The sequence below is a fragment of the Pogoniulus pusillus genome, chromosome 6, assembly GCF_015220805.1.
Source record: "Pogoniulus pusillus isolate bPogPus1 chromosome 6, bPogPus1.pri, whole genome shotgun sequence".
Taxonomy (NCBI): Eukaryota; Metazoa; Chordata; class Aves; order Piciformes; family Lybiidae; genus Pogoniulus; species Pogoniulus pusillus.
In genome coordinates this window covers 41,888,770-41,911,269 of record NC_087269.1, presented here as the reverse complement: position 1 = coordinate 41,911,269, position 22,500 = coordinate 41,888,770, and the positions used below count along the sequence as shown (strand labels likewise).

The 22,500-nt window shown below is 41.4% G+C and overlaps 1 protein-coding gene across 1 annotated transcript in view; it reads right to left on the bottom strand.

Moving 5' to 3' along the window:
- OGDHL (oxoglutarate dehydrogenase L) overlaps positions 1 to 22,500 on the bottom strand; it is a 58,168-nt gene that overhangs the window by 3,059 nt on the left and 32,609 nt on the right. Inside the window, exons 16-20 of the mRNA XM_064145385.1 lie at positions 18,958 to 19,085; positions 8,727 to 8,905; positions 4,919 to 4,990; positions 3,018 to 3,143; positions 1,502 to 1,574 (exon numbers count right to left, since the gene is read on the bottom strand). Of these exons, the coding sequence (XP_064001455.1) occupies positions 1,502 to 1,574; positions 3,018 to 3,143; positions 4,919 to 4,990; positions 8,727 to 8,905; positions 18,958 to 19,085 (578 nt within the window). The remainder of the gene's footprint in view (positions 1 to 1,501; positions 1,575 to 3,017; positions 3,144 to 4,918; positions 4,991 to 8,726; positions 8,906 to 18,957; positions 19,086 to 22,500) is intronic.

Below are 22,500 nucleotides of genomic sequence, written 5' to 3'. Positions count from 1 at the left end.
ATGGCATTAGATACAGGAAAAATCAGAATAGTACTGAGCCATGCATATAAAAAGATACCATTTCAGGTGCATATCCTCACTGCTAAATCTCTTTTTCCCCTGTGATAGCATTTCCCAGAAGAACAATTTGCTTGAGATACAAAAAACTGGAAGAGGGACTTGATGGTCGACAAGATCCTTTTCCTTGCTCTCTTATATGATTGATTAGAACTATTCCCACATTAACCAATTCCAAGGTAGCAGACAACTGCCGTGACCTTCCAGTCTGAATCAGCACACCCACTTACCAGGAGAATAAGCTCCTGTTTGAACCATTTATCTTGGGGGAGAAAAGCAGCAGCACAAACATGAGAGAGGAACTCATTTTATGTCAGAATTATCCTGGTCTCACTGAACAGCAGGATTTGTTAACAAAAGACTGAATCTGCGCTTCATCGAGTCAGCTGGAGTCAGTCTTCCTCCCTTTCTCAGCCTTACATTAAACACAGAGCAAAATTTTAGCTGAGAGTCAGCAGTGCTTTACTATTTGCTGTCCTCTTTAGAAGGAAAGTGAAAGTATGTCAGAATTCAACGTTAATTTGCAGTTTGTCCACTACTGAGGGTTAGCCTGAAGCAGAGGGGACTTCCAAGACAAAGCACCTATGGAATTTCTAATCGAGCTCATTGCACAAAGCTTCTAAACAGTAACCAAAACCAGCAAATGCTTTTGCTTAAGAAGCAAACTTAGCTACAAAAAGGAGACAATGCAATATTGAAGCATATTTATACACTGTAACTTGCTCTTCAGAAAATGAAGTTGCTCCTTTCTGACAGCAGTCAAGCCACCCACCAGAGCTGGATACTGGCCAGCTCAGTATCTGAACTATCACTTCAATAACTCCTTCACCACATTTCATTGCATTTCCTTATGCCACTCTAACACCTTCTAAACAATGCATGGCAAGACCAATTACTCCAGCTTTTGCTGTTACTTCTGCAATCACTGCGTACCTCTTGGTGCTGGATGGCAGGCCAGCAACAGCTAGGGTGACAACCACAGCTCTGAACTCAACTGATCTCACTTCAGATCACGGCAGTCCCAGAAGCAAGTAGTGTAAAAAGAAATGGGCTGCTGATGTTTCCAAATGGGCAGAGTGTGATGATGATAACCTACCCCTCACATCTGTGGTGGGGGCAGTGTGAAGGACAACTCAATTCTTATGCAAAGAGAAAGAGTGCAGAGAATTTCCAGCTGAGTGGAATAGCCCTGAAGAGAGAGAAATGCACCTTCCACTGCCTTTAAGGTGAACAGTTATTTACAAGAGAAGCCTGTTGAAATTAAGGATTCACACTTGAAAGTAGACTTCTCAGCATAAGTCCATGATAGATCTCACTAGAACAATTCCACAGTTACTACATGAAAGGAAAACACAAACACTCCAGAGCACACTCTCTTCTTGAGAGACTGACGTGTGACTTGGTATAGCTAATTATTTGTCCATAGTACTTTAAAGTGACCTACCAGACACCATTTCATCAAAACTGGATTTAGCTTCTGGATGCCTCAGCAGTGACTTGGGTGTCAAAACAATTAGCTGTAAGACACAATAGTTTCAAATACTCAGGAGCTGCTTTATCTACGTTATTACGCACAACATTTGTAACACTGTTCATACAAAACCCATGGGCTGAATATGTTAAAGATCAGATTAATGTGAACAACAAAGTTTTTTTCTTGTTTGGAAAGAATAGGAAGTTTCAAAATTAGTCAAAATATTTGGGTAGCTAATACAAGCTGTTAGGAGTTTTCTGTTCTAGGTACCATCGGTGGCCAAGGAAGGAATCTACAAGAGAATCTACAGTATGTGAGCACAAACCTAATGTCATCAGGGAGTTCCTGTTCTTGTCTCATCTGTGAGGAGACAGTTTGCTGTTTTCTGAGCTTTTGAATCACTTACATCTGAGATAGCTGGAATGAAGTGTGAACTGAACTTGTGATATTCATTAGTGTAAATATTGGATTAGATTAGATCAGTTCTCAGCAATACTCTGAGTGTAATAGACAGGGGTGGATTGTGCTAGTTTGAAGCTAGCTAGAAAGTTTTGGTGAGAAGAACTAGATTACAGGTTGGGAAAAGGAAACAGTGGTGATGTCTACTTCACTCATAGGCTTGCTGAGACATATAAGAGCAAGAATGCAAACACAGATAAGGGAGTCACTCTTCGTCTGGGCTGTGAGCTGTATTTCTCTCTAACCTCACCCTCTGTCTCTCCAATTAATCCACTTTGCCTCCTAACTCCCCTGGCCAATCCTCCATTCTTCCTTGGGGCACAGGGCAACGTCTGGGGTAAGGTTGAGAGGGGTGGGAGAAGGTGGAAGGGCAGTTGGGAGCCCCTCCTGGGGACTCAGGTTTCTGGGAGGGCTGTTGTGTTTCGTGTTACCTTTTACCTTGTCTATTTCTGTCTATAACTGTATATACTGTAAATATCTGCTTGGATATTGAGTTAAGCTGTAAATATAAGCTTCAATCAAATTTCCAGAGCTGGCTGAGTCTCGTCTGGATGATTTCCAATGTCGGGGGGAGGGTAACACCCAAACTATCACATTCACTCCCATTAAAGGTTCTCAAAAAAACCCAACTGCTTGTATTTCTTTTTGAGAACAAAAAATAAAAACAAAAAAAATCAAACCACAGGCCATAAACCTGTAAATCATCCAACAGCTGTACCTTAGCTCTCTGAAGTTCCAGTAATTAGACATGCAGCATATAATTATGCAACCTGTTTAGCTACATAGTGTCTGGACAAGTTCATCTTAAGGTCTGTACAGCCAGAAGGAAGTAAAGCTGAAAAAATCAAGGTTTAGAATTGTAGCAAGTCAGATCTGCATTTCATTCCAATAAATCAGTGACTTCATCTGTGTTCAGATAAGGTTTTCACCTTGTTATTTTCAGCAGCATGTGACATGTAAACAAACACCTCTCTCTGTGTGAGGGTTAATACACCACGAATAGTCAAGTCCATTACAGAGGGTTTACCGGTTTCCTGAATGGCAGCAAGATCTGTCTTCTGAGGACATGAAAGTAATTGGCTGGAGTTGAACAATTCACCACAATCCAGTTGCACTCATACAGCTGGGAAACTTCAAACTGCTCACTGAACTCCTGAGAGAGACATTAAAGGCATCAGAAAAATGTCTAAAAGCTCAGGAAAAAAAAAAGAAACAGGGGCCTTGAAAGCCATTCCTCTATTTCTGACTTTCACTAACTCCCTTCCTCAAAAACCTTAATTCACAGAACCATAGAATCAACCAGGTTGGAAGAGACCTCCAAGATCATCCAGTCCAACCTAGCACCCAGCCCTAGCCACTCAACCAGACCATGGCACTAAGTGCCTCATCCAGGCTTTGCTTGAACACCTCCAGCGACGGCGACTCCACCACCTCCCTGGGCAGCCCATTCCAATGCCAATCACTCTCTCTGTTGTCAAGAACTTCCTCCTAACATCCAGCCTGTACTTCCCCCGGCACAACTTGAGACTGTGTCCCCTTAGCAGCTCTCTGTTGAGACTGTACTATTAACTAGGGAAGCATTCCCACAAATCATTATCTTCTGTTCCTACTTCCTAAAAATGTATGCAAATCAATGCAAAAATCTTCCACTAATTTCATAAGGCTGAGAAATCCAGGAAGGAAAGACGAGGAGGACTAGGACTTGGGTGGGAGTCACAAAATAGAAAGAATTTTGAAACTAGAATTCATTTTTAAAAGATGTGTTGTTAACTCTCTTTCTCTCCTCTTCTCCCTCTAGTTCTTGGTAGGTGTCCTGTCCTCTTATTATTTAAATACATGTATTTCAGATGTCTATGTACTCATATATTAAGTATATCACAGTATCAACAAGGTTGGAAGAGACCTCATAGATCATCAAATCCAACCCTTTACCACAGAGCTCAAGGCTAGACCATGGCACCAAGTGCCACGTCCAATCTTGCCTTGAACAGCCCTAGGGACGGTGACTCCACCACCTCCCCGGGCAGCCCATTCCAGTGTCCAATGACTCTCTCAGTGAAGAACTTTCTCCTCACCTCCAGCCTAAATTTCCCCTGACGCAGCTTGGGGATATATGTATGTATAGGTACAGTAATGTACCTATACATATACAAGTATATGTATGTATAGGTACAATAATCTCATTACAGATTATTACAGCATCTAACAGTTCCCTGGTCCATGGTTTAAGTAGCTCCTTTCTATGATAAAATGTATAGCTTGCTTATTATGTGCAATTTACAGTACTTAAATGTAGTCAAACAGGTCTTTATTCTGCCATTACACTGACAAAAATCACTTTTAGGCAAGGAAGAACTATTGTTCCAAGAGTAACAAAGTCTGACAACAACTGAAACAATCATTTTCTGGTTTTAATTTGTGGCCTTCTCAGTGTACAGCAGTGCTTTGTAGAAAATCTGCAGTGGGAAACTGGATGCCCTTTATCCTGTACTTTATCTCTAGAAATGAATGGCCAATGTAGGAATGTCTTAGCTAAATAAAATGTGGAAGTTGCTTATTATTATGCTCCCAGCAGCACATTCTAGCTCCAATGCAAGAAGTCAGGAGTAATCTCACTTGGTCTCCTTTAGAATTAGCTAGAGATACCTACTTGCAGTACATACAGCAATATAAGCATGCAGAATCACTGGCCCTGAGGAGTAGCCATAAAATGATCATGCTACCAGGAATCACCTCAGCTTTGCAATGAAGCAGCACATACTGCATGCTCCCATTACTTTAACTGGGATCAAGTTAATGTTCCCCCATGTCTTGAAGCTAAATCTTAACAAACTATACCTAGTTCACAGGATGCTTGTTAGGAAAAGTACATCTGAACTGCAAAGTGTGATAAAAAGAAAGGACACAGCCTTTGGCAAATCTACTTACTGGATAAGCATCAGAATCATCATTGCTCATCTGCAGAAACCTCTCAGGTCTGGCTGATGAATGCTCTGGACCCTGGGTAAGGAATCATTTTAAAGAGTATTAAAAAGCCAAATCATTTAAGAGTATCAAAAAGCCATCAGATACCAGTCTAGGCCACTCACTGCCTATGTACCCCGCCCAGCCAAAACCATCAACAGCAGCAGCAGTGAAAAGGGAGGACACAGCACAGGCATTCTTTGTGTTTCAAAGGAGATTGCATGCCATTTCACGGGGATTTCCAGTGCTTTTACCAACTGGATGCAATTTCTAGCCTCAGTGCAGCTGCACAATAAAGACTAGTGAAAGGGCAGTAGATCTATGTAGGCATGGATCCCCACTGACACAGGGCAAAACAGAGCAGGAGAAATGACTGTAGTGACTCTCACTTCTTTGGACCAAACCACACTTGCATGCTGAATAGAACAAACACAAAGTTAACTGTTGACTATCTTTGCTGCATTAGCAACAGAAGCAGACTCAGGATCTCTCTCCAACTGTTGTTCACTATTCAGTACAGGACAAAATAACCAAGGTGAATGCTTCAGCTAAAATGGATCAAATTCCAAGTACACCTGAACTTCTAGATGAACCTATGGTTAATTTCTGCCTCCTCAAAATGTATTTCATATTCTGTCCAAGTACTGAACACACATCCACTGTCTCACTAGCAGTACCCAAGGTAAGTAGTAGTGCACAGTGTTAGCTACATCTAACACTAGCAAAACAGGCATGCTGATCACAAACAGTATCAGGAACAAGGAGTGTACCAGAGTCTGTTATCTTGTCTCTCATGTCCTCGTTCATAAAGGATGATGAGAGAAAGCTGTGCAAAGCATGAGAGCGTGGTGTGCTTTTTTATTTATTGCTCATGCTGGCAGCCTTTGCTCGTTCAAGAAACAGTTACTGTTGGGAAGGACTTTAATTTTAGAGACAGCTGCAAAGTATTTTAACCTAAAGACAGTCACACCCCTCAAATCTCTCCATGGCTCCTAAGCTAACAATGTTCACAAAGAGTTTTTTCCTTTATATGGCTGCCTCTCACTATCATTTCCTCTACTGAAACTTTAACATATCTTCTCCAAAATCACCCATGATTTTGACAGCTAGTAATCCACCTTGATTCAACACATCATCATCCCTGATTCCAAGTGCAGGGCTCTGCAAGATTCCAGAGTGCAAAGGATGGGAACAAAAGTTGCAAGGATCTGGTCTAGTGGAAAGTGTTCCTGCCCATAGCAGGGGTGTTGGAATTAAGATGACCTTCAAGGTCCCTTCTAACCCAAACCATTCCATGATTCACTCTAGTCCATCAACTACAGAAATTCAAAGGAAAAAAACACTCCACTGGCAACAAAGGAGTAAAACAGTCAAGAACCATGCCTTATGTAATCACTCTTGTCACGAAGTCTGTCTCCACTTTTGAGGTGCCAGATCATGTGGTCACAGACAGGTAAAGGCTTGAGAACAAGAAGCAAAGCCACACAAAACGGCAGTGCGCAGTAAACAGTCCAGTATTGCAGTGCTGATGCTGCATACATCTTGCTGCACATCAAATCCCACACCAAGTACCACGTGTACATGTCCAAACACAGCGCTTCACAAGCACATTGGAAACAGATGTTACTAGCAAATGGTTTCAGAAGAGGCAGGCCAGCCTTCCCTACCATACACACATACAGTGCCCCAGCAAAACCTCAGTCCAGAGCCTCAATGTTCACATCCATCTTTGATTTCTCTGCTGACACCTCCAGTCAGATTGCCAGCAACTGCTGCGTGGGATGGGGGACAGTGTATTTCGACTGTGACCACCTATCCAGTGAGACCTATACCAAATCCATTAGCTACTTTCAGATGACTCCCCAAGGAATCATTAGGCAGCAGAGTCTTTCAATCACAGCCAACCTGCCTGTGAATGCATGACCTAGAGGTGAAGGGATCCATATTCCATTACGAATCCCTCCCCAAATCATTCTGTCCCTAACACTGTAGTTAGAGAGAAAATAATGCTCCCATAACGGAAAACTCCTCTGGGAAGATAGGGGATTGCCACATCCTAGGGGAATTCTTAAACAGTCCAGAAACATATGACACTAGCAGCAAAATAAGCATGTTTCAGAGTATCTGGGCAAATCTGAGCTCCCAAGCGGCTAAGAGAACAGAAAGATTAACTGTATTGTAAATAGCAGATAATTAGCTTCCTTCAGAGTGCTTTTCTGCAGAGGACCACATCTCCTGCTGAGGGCACACTCAGGCTGTTCCTCAGGATTCATGTGAAAAATCAATTTATCACAATGCTTGTGAACTGCAGAAGACCCTCTGTTCTTCACACACAAATGAGTATGAAAAGCCACTCTAGGATATGAATGCACCCCAGTGTATCTGGACAGGATTATAATGGAATGCAAATAAACAATCTGTTTGTGAGAATGGAAATGACACCATTTGTAGTGAAAGGATCTAGAGCATTTCTACCAATGGAGATTGCTACTGTGGCACATACTATACTTTTCTTAATAGAATCATAGAATCAGCCAGGTTGGAAGAGACCTCCAAGATCATCCAGTCCAACCTAGCACCCAGCCCTAGCCAGTCAACTAGACCATGGCACTAAGTGCCCCAGCCAGGTTTTGCTTGAACACCTCCAGGGATGGTGACTCCACCACCTCCCTGGGCAGCCCATTCCAATGCCAATCACTCTCTCTGCCAACAACTCCCTCCTAACATCCAGCCTATACTTCCCCTGGCACAACTTGAGACTGTGTCCCCTTGTTCTGTTGCTGATTGCCTGGCAGAAGAGACCAACCCCCACCTGGCTACAGCCTCCCTTCAGGTAGTTGTAGACAGCAATGAGGTCCCCCCTGAGCCTCCTCTTCTGCAGGCTAAACACCCTCAGCTCCCTCAGCCTCTCCTCATAAGGTTTGTGTTCCAGGCCTTTCACCAGCTTCGTCACCCATGTCTGGATACGTTCCAGCACCTCAACATCTCTCTTGAATTGAGGAGCAAACTAGAAATGTACCTGCATCAATTCAAGAATACTAATCTAGCTGAAAAGGAGAAAATTAACCTAGCTTGACACAATGTTCATTATAATTTACAAGATTTGAAGAACAATGCTAGTGTTGGTATAATATAAAACATAAAACTTGATACACAACATTCCAGAGTGTGCCCATGCCCTTTACCTCAAAGACACTGTCTAGCTCCTTCAACTAGCCACCAGAAGAGAAGAAGCAACAATTAATGTACATATTTTCCTTTTCAGCAAGGGGAAAATGTCTTGTTACATCAGTCATCCAATAGCAATGATTTTTAACAAGTTTTAAAGCTGTTTCATGCAATTTCAATGTAAGAGAATTTAGGGCAGATTTTACACAGACATACTTCACTCAAAATCAAGCACATACTGCTAGACACTTTCTGCCTGTACATTATGAATCTGTCGTTCTAGGGAAAGAAGGCAGTGTCCCAGGCAAAGATACAAAAAAAGAGAGGAGTGGGGAAAGGGAAAAGAAATGAGGAAAATATGGCACATGCCACTAAGAAGGACACAAAGCTAAGAATTCAAGAACTGTTTCTCAGGGTTTCTTTGATTCTCACCAATCAAGCTAACCACGCTCATTTCTGCAGCACTGAAGCGGTCCAGCATGCTAAGCAATGCCTTCTCCACACTGGCTTCTTATCACCATTGGATCCCCAAGGTATCTTTGGCTTTTACAGCTGCACAGTAGTCAGCATTTCCTTCCCACACATGCCAGCCAGCAGCTCTCACCATTCCTTCCATTCCATGAGGCAAGAGCAGGACAATCCCATTGTGACGAACCCACTTGGTCTGGCCGGAGCTGATGAACTGGTCTATTATGCACTGTGCCGTATTGTGGAAGTCACCAAACTGGGCCTCCCAGCACACCAAGGCATTGGGACTTGCCATAGCAAAGCCAAGTTCAAAACCTGAGAACCAAACAAGTAGGAGAATTAGAAAAGAAACAGGCTGAGAATTGTTAACTTCTCATAAAAAAAGGAAATAAACCCAAACTGAGAACATGAACTGGATTTTTGTGGCTATTACAAAGCTTGCAGTTTTCAGTAGCACCATTTCCATCTGGAAAGATTAGCAAGTTATACTTTTCCAATCCTGACCCCAAACCTTCAGACTTTTCCTCAAACATTTAAATACTTGTATTCCACTGCATAATATTCAAACAACTCTACAAAATCACTACATTTGATATTACTATTCCAACACCTGGGCATTTTAGAACTAACAACAGAACCCCCTCCCTCAGCTCAGACTTTTGTGTGACAGCTTTCCAAGAGCTCACTGGGGCAGGTAGCATTTTTTGCTGTAAAAACTCATAGCTCATTACTGGTTCAAGAAGCTGCTTGTTAATTTCATTACTTGTTTAGCCCTATAAAACACTGTCTTTTTTTACTCCCATGTCACATGCAGGTACTGAACAAAAATATCATTATCAGCATCAGAGTCTTCAGATCTTCAAAAAAGCTTGAGCATAACAGAGGCACAGAAGACACATCTGGGACTTGGGTACATAACTTTTCTTTGAAGAGTTAATGACCCTTTGGGTCTTTGCCTCACTAGCAGGGAGGAGGCCAGAAGTGGTTTTCATGGGGCTGACATCACTACTTCAGCTAATGAAAACAATTCTCTCCACTGTGTGCTAAAGACTTCAGGTGTTTCAGAGTGACAGATAAGCACAGAAATTTCCTTGAACTTGTGCTGTTTGAACTGTAAATTCATCCACTCCATATGGAGCAGAATGTGAAACACACAGTCAGAACATGAAGTTAGCTACATGCAATGTACCTGTCTCAGTTTAACGACCATGCTCAGATTGAAGGTATTTTTCTATATCACATTCCATAGCGAGCACCTAAATGTGTCTAATAATAAACATATTTGATTTTTGATCATATTTTTCCCTTTGACACTTCAATACAGCTGAGCAAATACCTGTACTCATATTCTACACTTATAGTTTGGAAATATTAAAACCAAAGAAGTTAAAGCTCTCAGTAAAAAACAGTGCAGTCTAGCACTGCTCTGGAGGTAGAGGTTCTGACTGAGGAAAACCTGAGAGTAGCACACATGAAGGATAAATATTTGATGGATAAATATGTTTCATGATGAAGTTTTTAAGTTCTGCACAGACTGTAAAGATCTGCTTTCAAATACAGAAGTACAACATGGGAAGACTCTCACTGAATGCTGTCCCAGCAGAACAACTAGCTTTGCTGTTGGAGAATTTTAATCAGAAAGCTACAAAGAGTTGTAACTCTTTCCTGAGTAATGGCAAGACTAAGAAATCTCAGTGAGCTAACAGACTGATAAGAGATTTGTTACCTCTTTCCAGCTTCTTTAAGATGTGCACATGTAACCCAAGTTGCAAAGAGTCCCATCCTGCTACCATTATCTACACTGAACTCAGCTTGGTGTTGCAGATACTATCTCCTAGACCCAGAGGTGACTATGAGCCCAAGTACTGTCATAAACCAGGTACTTAATGTGTCTCCTAAACATTGAGTATCAGTAAAACCCCATACTGCTTTGTGACCACCACTATTTAGTAAACTCCAGCAAATTGTTTTGTAGCCATGACAAAACCCAAAGTCACTGGAACTGTAATTTCTGACTAACCAAATCCACTACAGAACTATTCTAATTAACTTTCAGGAACTTCAGGAATCTCAGGCTTCCTGGAGTAGATGAGCTTACCATCTTGACATTCTCCACATACAGAAGGCTAGTGCTACAGGGTCACCAGCAAGTGATAGCTGACAGCTATCATCTACCTATCATTTGTAATTTATACCCTGATGACTTGAGGCTGCAGTGCCTCTAGGAGAGCCTCCCTTTGTGGAATGCAGTGGATAAGAGAATTAGTTCAATGATAATACTAAAAAAAATATGTAAGCAATGATAGAAAAATAGCTAAAATACCTTTAAGATGCCCTAGGATTCTGGATATTAAAAGAAAATAATATATCATAAGACAGCAAAGAACAACTTGTGCCACATACAGCATATGAGTTACTTCAATGTTACCAGTACAAGATTAGCTATGAAGGACAATTTCAGGATCAAACTGATTCAGTCACCTTTGTCCTTTTTTTTGGTTTTTTTGGTCAACTTTTACTTTATGTTCACTGTCAGAGAGATACTCAGAGCTCTGTGCTGAGATTGAGGTCTTTATGTGCTGGATACCACAAACATACACAAATAATTCCTTCCCTGAAAGTTTTACTGTCAAACTGCAGTGCAGGGAGGAAAAAAGACAAGCCACATTTCCACCTTGTACAATTGAGACCTAAGAACATACAGAAGTTTAAACTTGTCCAGTTTGACAAGGAAAACCCTCACAAAACATGAACTACAAAAACAGCCTTCCAACACTTGACATCAAGTTTTGACATCGATCATCCAGGTATGAAACTGAAATTGCTTAACTCTACAATTACAGCTAAATTTGGACTAGAGGATTTATTTCTTCTGCTCCATGAACAAGCTTTTCAGTAAATGTCAGTATAGAATCTTTCCTGGAAGGAAGGCAGAGAAAAAGCAACAAGACCTTCAAATGAAATCAAGCACTCACATAGAAAATAGTTGTATGTATTGTTTTATAGTATATTTTCATATTCTACTCCTTGGTAGTTCCAATACAGCTTTTTGTTTACCATCCATGGCAAGAAATCTTTTGGTCATTTGGCTTTTGGACTGCTGAACTTTGACCAGTCCTTTGATGACTCCAGCAGATGCTCGTATTCATGCTAAAAGGCAGCTACAAAGACAGACACTATAAGGAGACTGCCAAGTCAGACAGACAGCCTTTTGTCTGTGAGTCATCATGACAGTGCACTAGCAAAGAGGACAGCTTTTGATGACCATTCTTTTGGCCTTAGCTGCCTTTGTTTCAAAACACATTCTACATTTCCATCCTCCTTATTTCTGTGATTCTATTGTTTTCAGCACAATGCAAGCAGTGGAAAAATCTACACAACTCCTTCAATGCATGTTCCCAAAGGTATCTGAAAAACAGATTTCCCTAGACAGGCTGGAATTCCATTCTCATTTTACACAAGCATTAAGAGACCATTTCTACTGATTGGGTGACATGGTTGAGAAAATATGCAATATGTGCAAAACTTATTTGAGCATATGCTGTCCTCTGTAAAGATGGGGTAGTCTCCTTTTCAGAGGAACAGGAACTGAGGTCTTGACCACATGGATGCATCAATAATGAGAGTGCTTTTCCAAGAGTATGGTGGTCTGTGCATATTTAACATTTGGTCAGAGGACACAGAGAATTGTGTTTCATAGACCAAAGTCACTGAAAAATTCATATGGAAAAAAGAATCCAATATTTCATTTCCTATCATGTTGTGGATGCTCCTTCTCTGGAGGTGTTCAAGGTCAGGTTGGATAAGGCCTTGAGCAACCTGTTCTAGTGGGAGGTGTCTCTGCCTATGGCAGGGGTTGGAACTAGATGATCTTTGAGGTCCCTTCCAACCTAAACCATTCTATGCTTCTATGTTGCCCACTTCATGCTGATAATCTCCACAAGCTGACAATGTCCCAGGTGAAGCTGCATTGAAAGCTGCGATCCTAACGCAGACAACTCTTTGCAAGCTTTCTTGATGGTGACAAAAATACATCCAAATGCAACCTATATTCTGATTAATATCAAGAAATTAATTCTGCTGAAAATACTATTTCATGGAACAAGCATCTGTGGTATATCCATCTTTGGTATACCAGAACCCATTTTCCACATGGCAAACGACAATGAGGATTCCTAACATTAAACCTATTTTCCCATCAATTACAGCATTTGCTAGGGAGTCTGTCAAGAATTACTGCTCCTACCTGCATGTGGAGAAAATCATCTGTGAAGAGCAGGATCAGAACTGCAACATTAAAAACACACTTAAGAAATAGTTTATGGAAGGACATCTACACAGATGCAAGGTGAACAACTGAGGAGTTGGTGAGGTGCTTTTCTGAAAGGGATTTGCTTGGGCACCAGATGAGTCAAGCTCAGGGAAGGTGACTGAAGCTAGAGAGATTCCACAGTTCTAGAAATGAGACATGAACTGCAGGAGAGCAGGTTCCTACCAAGGCCACTCATGAGGGCTTAACTTTAGAGTCAATGATTAAAAAAACTGCAGCAGTGACCTTGCAAACTTCTATTGTGTCTGAAAAGACAAGAACTGCAAACTTCTATTGTGTCTGCAAAGACAAGAACTGCAAACTTCTATTGTGTCTGCAGAGAGAAGAATGAAACATTTCTTAAAAATGAGTGCAAACTTGGTGAGTTTTAAGAATTAGAAACACAGCAGGTTCAAGTCTGAGGAAATCCAATGCCAAGACAAGCAGGCTGCAAGACCTGGCTTTAGAAGAATGGCAGGTAAAGAATCTGCACACCCCGTGGGTGGTGGAGGGCCACCAGCCAGCTCCTGAACACCGGGCAAGCTGCACATCAGGGCAGAGGAGGCCAGGACACAGCACAGCACTCTGGTAAACTTTCAAAGTGAGGGGAGAGAGAAAAGAAAAATAGACAGCACTTGACTAAGGTTGCAAAACTAATGTTTTAATTGCAGAAGTTCATTAAGGTCCCTAGATGAAATCCTTCTGTTTCCATTAGTCCAGTTCCTGCTGTGCTCCCTTACTGTTCTTTTGTCACTCTGGCAGAGAAAGAGGTCTCCTCAAGCAAAATGGCAGCTTACACAGCATATTACACTGTGGTTTTCCTCACAGCACTTTTCATGCTTGTCCTGAGAACTGTAGCTTCTTCTATTAACATAAGTAAGGCTACAGCTTAATTCAATATCATTTCAAAGTGACAAGGCATGAATGTTAATTAATTCTTATAGTTCATCAGTACAAGGATTTAATGTCAGAATGAGAAAAGTTAGATAGATGTGTGCCATGTTAAGCAAGAAACCTAAGCACACAATCCTCCCACACACATAATTTAGAGTGCAAAGCCCAAACTCTTCCTTCTAACAGACTTACATAGGTGGAACAGTAGTTAGAAAAAAATGCTGGGGGGAGAAGGGTTTGCTACTCCTAAAGAATCAACTCTTTGAACCACAAATATTCATTTATTCTTGCATGTACTACAAATGAGATCCACTGATGTCACCATCCAACTGCTACCAATTCTAATAGCTACTCTTTGACTGAGATACTTAACTAGAAGAGACATGTTTGTGCACAGCTGCTTATCCCAACACTCCTTCTCCATGACAGTAAACATGTTGGAAAAGGATTGTGACAGTTTGGGTGTTACCTGCTTCCCCCACTCCTATGAAATCACCCAGACTAGACTCAGCCAGCTGGAAATGAAAGAATGAAGCTCTATATTTACAGCTTAGCACAATAGACAAGCAGATAGTTACAATACATACAGCTATAGACAGAAATATGCAAGTTAAAGAGTAATACAGAAACACAGTACCCCCAGAGTCCCCAGGAGGGGCTCCCAACCACCCTTCCACCCCCTTTCCACCTCTCTACCTTATCCCAGAGTTTGCCTTATGTGCAAGGTGAGTTTGGAAGATGAGCCAGGGGGGGTTAGAAAGCAGACAGATCAGTTACACAGAAAGCAAGCCAGGGAGAAAAGTATAGGCACCAGCTGCGACAGAGAGCCACCGTGACTGTGTTATCTATGTTTTGTGTTCTTGTTTCTATTCATCTCAGCAAGCCCATGAGTAGACATCACCACTGCTTCCTTTTCATAAGCTATAACCTAATTTCTTTCACTAGAATATTTCAGTTAGCCTCAAATTAGCACAAGGTTGAGATATAAAAGCTAGCAAGGAAGAGTAAACTTAATTATAAAATTGTTTCAGTGTAGACAAATGGTATTTTTAGTGAAATAAATAAAACAAAAGATCACTTGTCAACTATTTCTATCAATTTAATCTCCTTTGCTGTTAGAAAACATCTCAGATATAAGGGATTTAAAGATCTCAACAGCTGAAAATATCAATAGTAATACTGAAGAATACATCATCACATCTGCTGAAGCAGAATTACACTGAAATGAAGAGTACCATTTCTGTACATGAACATGTCCATATTTTGCCCTATTGATTATATTCAATGAAAATTATTATAGCAACATTCACATTTTTGTTGTTGGAGAAGGTGGAAGAGCAATAGTGAGGAGGATGAGACCCAGAAAGAGAAAGAAAGAGAACTCAGCTAATTTTTTATAGACCAGTATTGAGGCAATAAGAATTGCCCTTCATACCATTTCAACAGTAGGCTTCTTAAATCTATGGAGGTGAAATTTCTGGAACAAAATTAGGTTCCAACCATATCCAGACATTTGTCACTTTCACATTTGCATAAGTTATTTGAATGTAAAAAACCACAAGCCCAGAAACCTATGACTCATTTACCCATAAAATTCACATCAGTGCTGTAAACAGGCCCAAGAAAGGGCAGACCACACTGTGAGAAACAACAGGAACTTTGAGACAAGTTAAATTCTTGCCTTTTATCTATGCCCATTGTTTTTAAACCTTCTCCCTTGCCCAGACCTATCTAAAGTTTATACAAATTTCTGTTCACACCAGTTCATAGGATCATAGGATGTTAGGGGTTGGAAGGGACCCAAGGAGATCATCGAGTCCAGCCCCCCTGCCAGAGCAGGACAATCCTATCTAACACAGATCACAGAGGAACACATCCAGACAGGCCTTGAAAGGCTCCAGAGAAGGAGACTCCACAACCTCCCTGGGGAGCCTGTGCCAGTGCTCTGGGACCCTTACAGTAACGTTCCCACTTGTGTTGAGGCAAAACCTCTTTTGCTGCAACTCATACCCATTGCTCCTTGTCCTATCCCAGGGAGCAGTGAGCAGAGCCTGTCCCCCCCCTCCTGGCAGCCTTCAGATACTTATAAACATTTACCAAATCCCCTCTCAGTCTTCTTTTCTCCAGATTAAGCAGCCCCAGCTCCCTCAGCCTCTCCTCATCAGCCATGCTCTCCTGTCCCCTAATCCTCCTCATAGCCCTCTGCTGGACCCTCTCCAGCAGATCCCTGTCCCTCCTAAACTGGGTAGCCCAAAACTGAACACAATATTCAAGATGAGGTCTCTCCAGGGCAGAGCAGAGGGGAAGGAGAACCTCCCTTGATCTGCTGGGCACACTCCTCCTAATTGACCCCAGGATCCCATTGGCCTTCTTGGCCACAAGGGCACATTGCTGTGCCATGGGTAACTTGTTAGGTTAACAGGGCTGCTTTCCAGCAGATCACCTCCCAACCTGTACTGGTGGGAGTTTGTTATTCCTCCCCAGATGCAGGACTCCACACTTGTTGATACAGAGCTAAGAAAAATACCCCAAAAATCTCAGCTCTAACTATGCAGTTTTATACACTTTTAATTATAATATTATGAGCAATAGGTACTATGTAGCATATGTAAAAATGACTCTGTGATAGTCACACTATGTCCAATGTTTCTGGAACTGTGAAGCAAGCAGCTATCAATTGCCATCACACCTACTACAATGCTTCATCTTTTTCCTTCACACTAGCTCTGAAATAGAGATGAAACAGTATTTCATTATTTATCTATAGAATCAATAACATTCTTGATAAATTATTAGATGTATTTGTTTTGTGTTGCCACCCTCATCATATCAGAGTGAGGTTATCCATTCTCTGTGGCTGAAGGTACAATGTCTGCCCAGTATCAAAAATAATTCACTAAGATTAATGCTATCACTAACAAGAATCTGTTTTCTTGAAATATGCATCCAGAACAGCAGTTCAGAGAAGGACAGGGTGGATTTTTATATCCATATTATGAAGTGTCCCTGATTTTGTTGACAAAATTTTGCTTGCCTTTTGAAAAAACATTACATGTGTGTTCCAGCACTGCAAAGATCAACTACAACAGATGGATAACATCAGGTGAATCCCAAAACTGTAAAATGTAGGGATGCTTGCTTAAGAGATGCCAGCACTGAAAGAAAGAGTTTTTCATATCTGTTTCATATGTAGGATCACAGGATGTTAGGGGTTGGAAGGGACCCAAAGAGATCATCGAGTCCAAACCCCCTGCCAGAGCAGGACAATGCTAACACAGGTCACAGAGGAACACATCCAGACAGGCCTTGAAAGGCTCCAGAGAAGGACACTCCACGACCTCCCTGGGGAGCCTGTTCCAGTGCTCTGGGACCCCTACAGTGAAGAAGTTCCCCCTTGTGTTGAGGCAGAACCTCTTTTGCTGCAACTCATACCCATTGCTCCTTGTCCTAACCCAGGGAGCAGTGAGCAGAGCCTGTCCCCCCCCTCCTGGCAGCCTTCAGATACTTATAAACATTTATCAAATCCCCTCTAAGTCTTCTTTTCTCCAGACTAAAAAGCCCCAGGTCCCTCAGCCTCTCATGAGCCATGCTCTCCTGTCCCCCTCATCATCCTCTATATACATCTTTTTTCCACATTCTCTTTCTTACTGACCTCTGCTTCTTTTACCATTACATTATTCTCTGAAATTAATCTTCAGTCATGACTATGCCATTTCCTATTGAATACTACTGAGACCAAGGCCAGCATATTCTGTGACTTTTCTACTAAAAGCTAGTTCAGTCTCTGAGTTCCCAGTTCTGAAGTACAACAGATTCTAAGCAGCCTAAACAAACAGGTGTACCATTTGAAGAGTGCTGAAAGTTTTGCACTGCAAACACACCGAAACCTGCACATTCATACCCCTGATGCTGCAAGCTACACATTCAAAAATTAAAGAAACAGAACTCAAACCCAAACACACATCCAGAAGAAGTTTTCCCCTCTCATTTTCTTATAATATGTTAAACCCAAAATATATGTTAAAATTGAGATCTGTCATAATACACTGTAGGAAAAAGAAAACCAAGCCAGGAGTTTGGCTTAAAGGTTATGTGACAGCAATTTCTTAAAGACCCTTCATGATAAGAAGACAATACAAGGCAAATGGATAAAGTAACTTCATTGAATCTCTTGATAGAACTACTTTTTATAGGGGGTGGGAGGAAGGTCAGGCTGGATGAGGCCTTGAGCAACCTAGTCTAGTGGAAGATGTCCCTGCCTACGGCAGAGCAGGTGGAACTAGATGATCTTTGAGGTCCCTTTCAACCCAAATTGTTCTATAATTCTATGAATTTTGATTGGTTTTTTTAGACCCTGTTCTGCAATTCTTAGCTCTAACCTGATTAAAAATGTTATAGAATCATAGAATGAGCCAGGTTTGAAGAGACCTCCAAGATCACCCAGCCCAACCTAGCACCCAGCCCTATCCAGTCAACCAGACCATGGCACTAAGTACCTCGTCCAGTTTTTTCTTGAACACCTTCAGGAACAGTGACTCCACCACCTCCCTGGGCAGCCCATTCCAATGGTGAATCACTTTCTCTGTGAAGAACTTCCTTCTAATATCCAACCTATAGCTCCTCTGGCACAGCTTGAGGCTGTGTCTCCTTGTTCTGTTGCTGGTTGCCTGGAAGAAGAGACCAACCCCACCTGGCTACAGCCTCCTTTCAGGTAGTTGTAGACAGCAGTGAGGTCACCCCTGAGCCTCCTCTTCTCCAGGCTAAACAACCCCAGCTCCCTCAGCCTCTCCTCATAGGGCTTGTGCTCCAGGCCCCTCACCAGCTTTGTTGCCCTTGTCTGGACAAGTTCCTGTAGCTCAATGATACAATTGTGATAATGTCAAAATACAAAAAAAAAAAAAAAAAAAGGCAGTGTTTGTTCATTATTATTATTATTATTATTATTATTATTATATGTCACTAGCAGAAGGAGACATCTTTTTGTTTGAATGGTTTTGGAAAATTGAAGTAACAAAGTGAAGTTTTACAGCCAGAAGGCTTAACCACTTTACAGTAAAATCTAGGAAAAAATATCCTGTTAATTAGCAGTCATCATTTCCTACATCTTGTTTGAGACCAATTAAAAACACAAGTAGATCATTCAGGTAGTTACCCCAAGACATACCTAGGACACCATATTCGGAAAGCGAGCTGTTGCACACAGTATAGGGAGCCTGCTGCTCCCAGAGGTGATTCATGGGAACACAAGTTCTCTTATCAACTTCTTGATCATGAAGGACATGATGACGATGGCTGCAAAGAGTTGTTGAAAGAAACTGATTAGTTAAGATTAACTTCAGGCTTTAACAGTGCTGTATTCAAAGATAAATCATCAAAGCTATGTTCTAGAAAGCAACACAGTTATCTTTGCTTTACACATCCTGGTTTGGTTGCAACTTAGCAATACAATCACATGTCTAAACACAATTGCTGCCCTCTAAGGACTTTCACTGACTATCTAGGGTTGCTCTCTAAACACTCAGAAAAACACCTCATCACTGGTAGAACTGAGGGAGTAGGGCAGTAGGTGTGGAAGTTGTTGCTATAAAATAGACTGATTTAAAGTAAAAAGAAAATACAAGGACAGTTTTTTTTACTAAAGATATTTCACTCTGCCTCTTTGGCAAATTCTATCCCTCTTTTCATTAAACAACTTTTGTTTTTTTATGCAAAAATTGTATCTAATCTCAGCACTAAGACTTAAGAGCAGTTGTATCCTCTGCTATTTCCACTCACATGCACCATTTACAGTTCTCTAGAACACCATTAATCAGCATTAGAATGGGGCACCGAGGAACACTACCAAGCCAGAGATGACTAAAGTAATTACTGCAATCCATTAAATCCCTGAGCAGCCTAACTGAGTGAATCACACCAATATGTCTAGCTTCATAACTGCTAACAGAAGGACAGTGATTACTATAGTGGCAGCAAGTACCGTGTGCTGTATAGCTGCCAACACTGAACTGAAGACTGAATCTTTCTGTATTTCCAGAACTTTGCTATAATGAATGCTAGCAAAAGAGCTCTCAAATTTGTTTAGAAGTCAATCATATAAGACCAGGAAAAGACAGAATCTTTGAAGAACAGCACAAGAAGGGAAATAGCTAGAAAGAGGAATATACACACACCAGACAGCTGTTAGATAGAAATAATTGTTGCCACTGTCATTTTATATTCAGCATTCAGTCAAAGACTGAAGGCCTAACTAGGTGATAAGCTTCTAGAGAACTAAGTTTTGTGTTACCTTAGCAAAAGGTGATGACAACAAGCACAGACAGCAAAAAAGCAAAAAATAAAAAAGACATACAAGATAAATGTTGCTGTTGCACAACTGTCAGGATTACTGACACCAAACCAGTACAGAACCAAGTCTCTCCTCCCCTTTCCTTCCCTGCTCTAGAGTATGCCTTAAGGGAGAGGCCTAGTCTTATCTGCAGCTTTAACTAGCTTTTGTCTATGATGTTGAGTGCTGAAACAGGAAGAAAAGCTGTCACTCAGAGTGCTGTCTTCTAGACAGCATTTCAGAAGCTCCAAAAGAACAAAAGCACTAGCACTGTGTTGTTTCCACGATGGCAATGCTCTGTTTTCAGTTCTTCCCAAACTCGAGCTGACATTCCTTCTTCAATCAGCACCAGAGATACAAGACATTATGTACTTCAGTGGTTTTGGGGAGTTCAGAAGGGTCTTCTTAATATAGAGGGAGGCTGTAGCCAGGTGGGGGTTGGTCTCCTCTGCCAGGCAACCAGCAACAGAACAAGGGGACACAGCCTCAAGTTGTGCTGGGGGAAGCATAGGCTGGATGTTAGGAGGAAGTTCTTGCCAGAGAGAGTGATTTGCATTGGAATGGGCTGCCCAGGGTGGTTGTGGAGTCACCTTCCCTGGAGGTGTTGAAGCAAAGCCTGGCTGAGGCACTTAGTGCCATGGTCTAGTTGACTGGCTAGGGCTGGGTGCTTGGTTGGACTGGATGATCTTGGAGGTCTCTTCCAACCTGTGTGATTCTATGATTCTATGTGTTTGCATTGTGGTTTTGCAATACAAATGCAAAAGCGTTTGCAAATGGCTTCAGTTGTCAGGGAAATTGCTCACAGCTACTATGACAAAGCAACCCACAGCTAAACAAAAGGAGTAGCTTTACTGAGAACTGCAGCATCTCCTAGATATGCTTGTACCACGAGATAACTGTGCTGCTTGTTCCTCTGACAAAATGAGCCTCAGTCCACTATAATAAGCTAACTTACACATTTCTATAGCATTCCTTTCTGTTTAACAGAGCAAATGAATATTCTCTGACTTCCTCAGCTCTGAGGCATTCTTTATTGTCCAACTGCCCTATCACATTCTTAACAAAAATTCAGGATCACAACATAGGATAGTATTCCAAAGATCCCACCAGGCAAACTCAAAAATCTACTGGCAAAACAGAACAAAGATACTATAAATCAAATATCTGTAGTAACAGCTTCAGGTCTGAGCTCCACAACAATTTATTTGAATGCCTTTTTACCCCTTTTCTAAAAGAATGAATAATTAAGAACAGATGGCACAGGAATCCTTAGCTAGTCTTTGAATAGCTTTTTATCTGAACCTGGTTTTAATTTTGTCCTCTATAGTGCTGTGAATATAATTATTTTGAACTTCAACATCAAGAAAATCTGGATGACAGCTCTGGAAAATCCTCTTCCACCAGTGACAGAACTGGGTCTAGAGACTTAAGATTTTCAAGACAAGTCTATAGATACATACTAGACATGACTAATGCTCATCTGAAAGAGATTGCTAAACACAGAGCATGTGTGTTCTTCACCTAGGAGATGCTCACCACTTTACAAGACCACGATACTGAAATCAAGAAGAATGAGAAATCAGGCTGGAGAGGGGGAAAAATGTCCCTACTTTCAGTTTTGTTTTCAGGGCTTGTCCAAGGGATTTTGCTACACTGCCACTGGTATGCAATCAAAATTAAGAAAACTCAGAAGACTGGATACAGAATGAAGCTCAGCACAGAAACAGAGCACTGTACCAGAGAAGACAGGCACCAGGATTTATCTCTCTTTCCTTCTAGAATTTGCAGTGAAGCGTAGTGCATCTACTCATTCGTTCATTCCCAGCAATGGGCTTTGCACCACAGGCTTCAACTAAATACGTCAGCATTTTACTCCATAGAGAATTGGGTAAGGCAGCAGAACTGTACATATTTTAACAAGTGATCAGATTCTGCATTCATTCATGCTCTTTAGTCATTAAAATCTTTGGTACAGAGCACCTTATTTCACATTAAAAAGCCTTTCCAACCTGCCAGATCCCTGGACACCAGATACTCAAGATCTAAACAGCAACCACTGAAATGGTATTTAAAGACTTTAGAACTGATGGCAGCAAAGTCTGTCCTTTTACTTCTCAGCACTTAGATGGATTGCAGCTGAATTTATAGTGAAAAAGCAGGAAAAAAATCATTTCTGCTTTTCAACAAAAATAGGAATAAAGTATTTAAGAACACTTTTTCTACCTTAAGTACAATTCCTCAAAATGCTGTTTACAGAGACACAGGAGGTTTGATTACTCTTGACTGCTAGAATCTATAACACTGATTGAGGCTGTACAGCCTCAACTTCCTTTTCCCTGGAGATGGCCATACTGCTTGAAAAATGCAAAGGTCCTTCTTTAA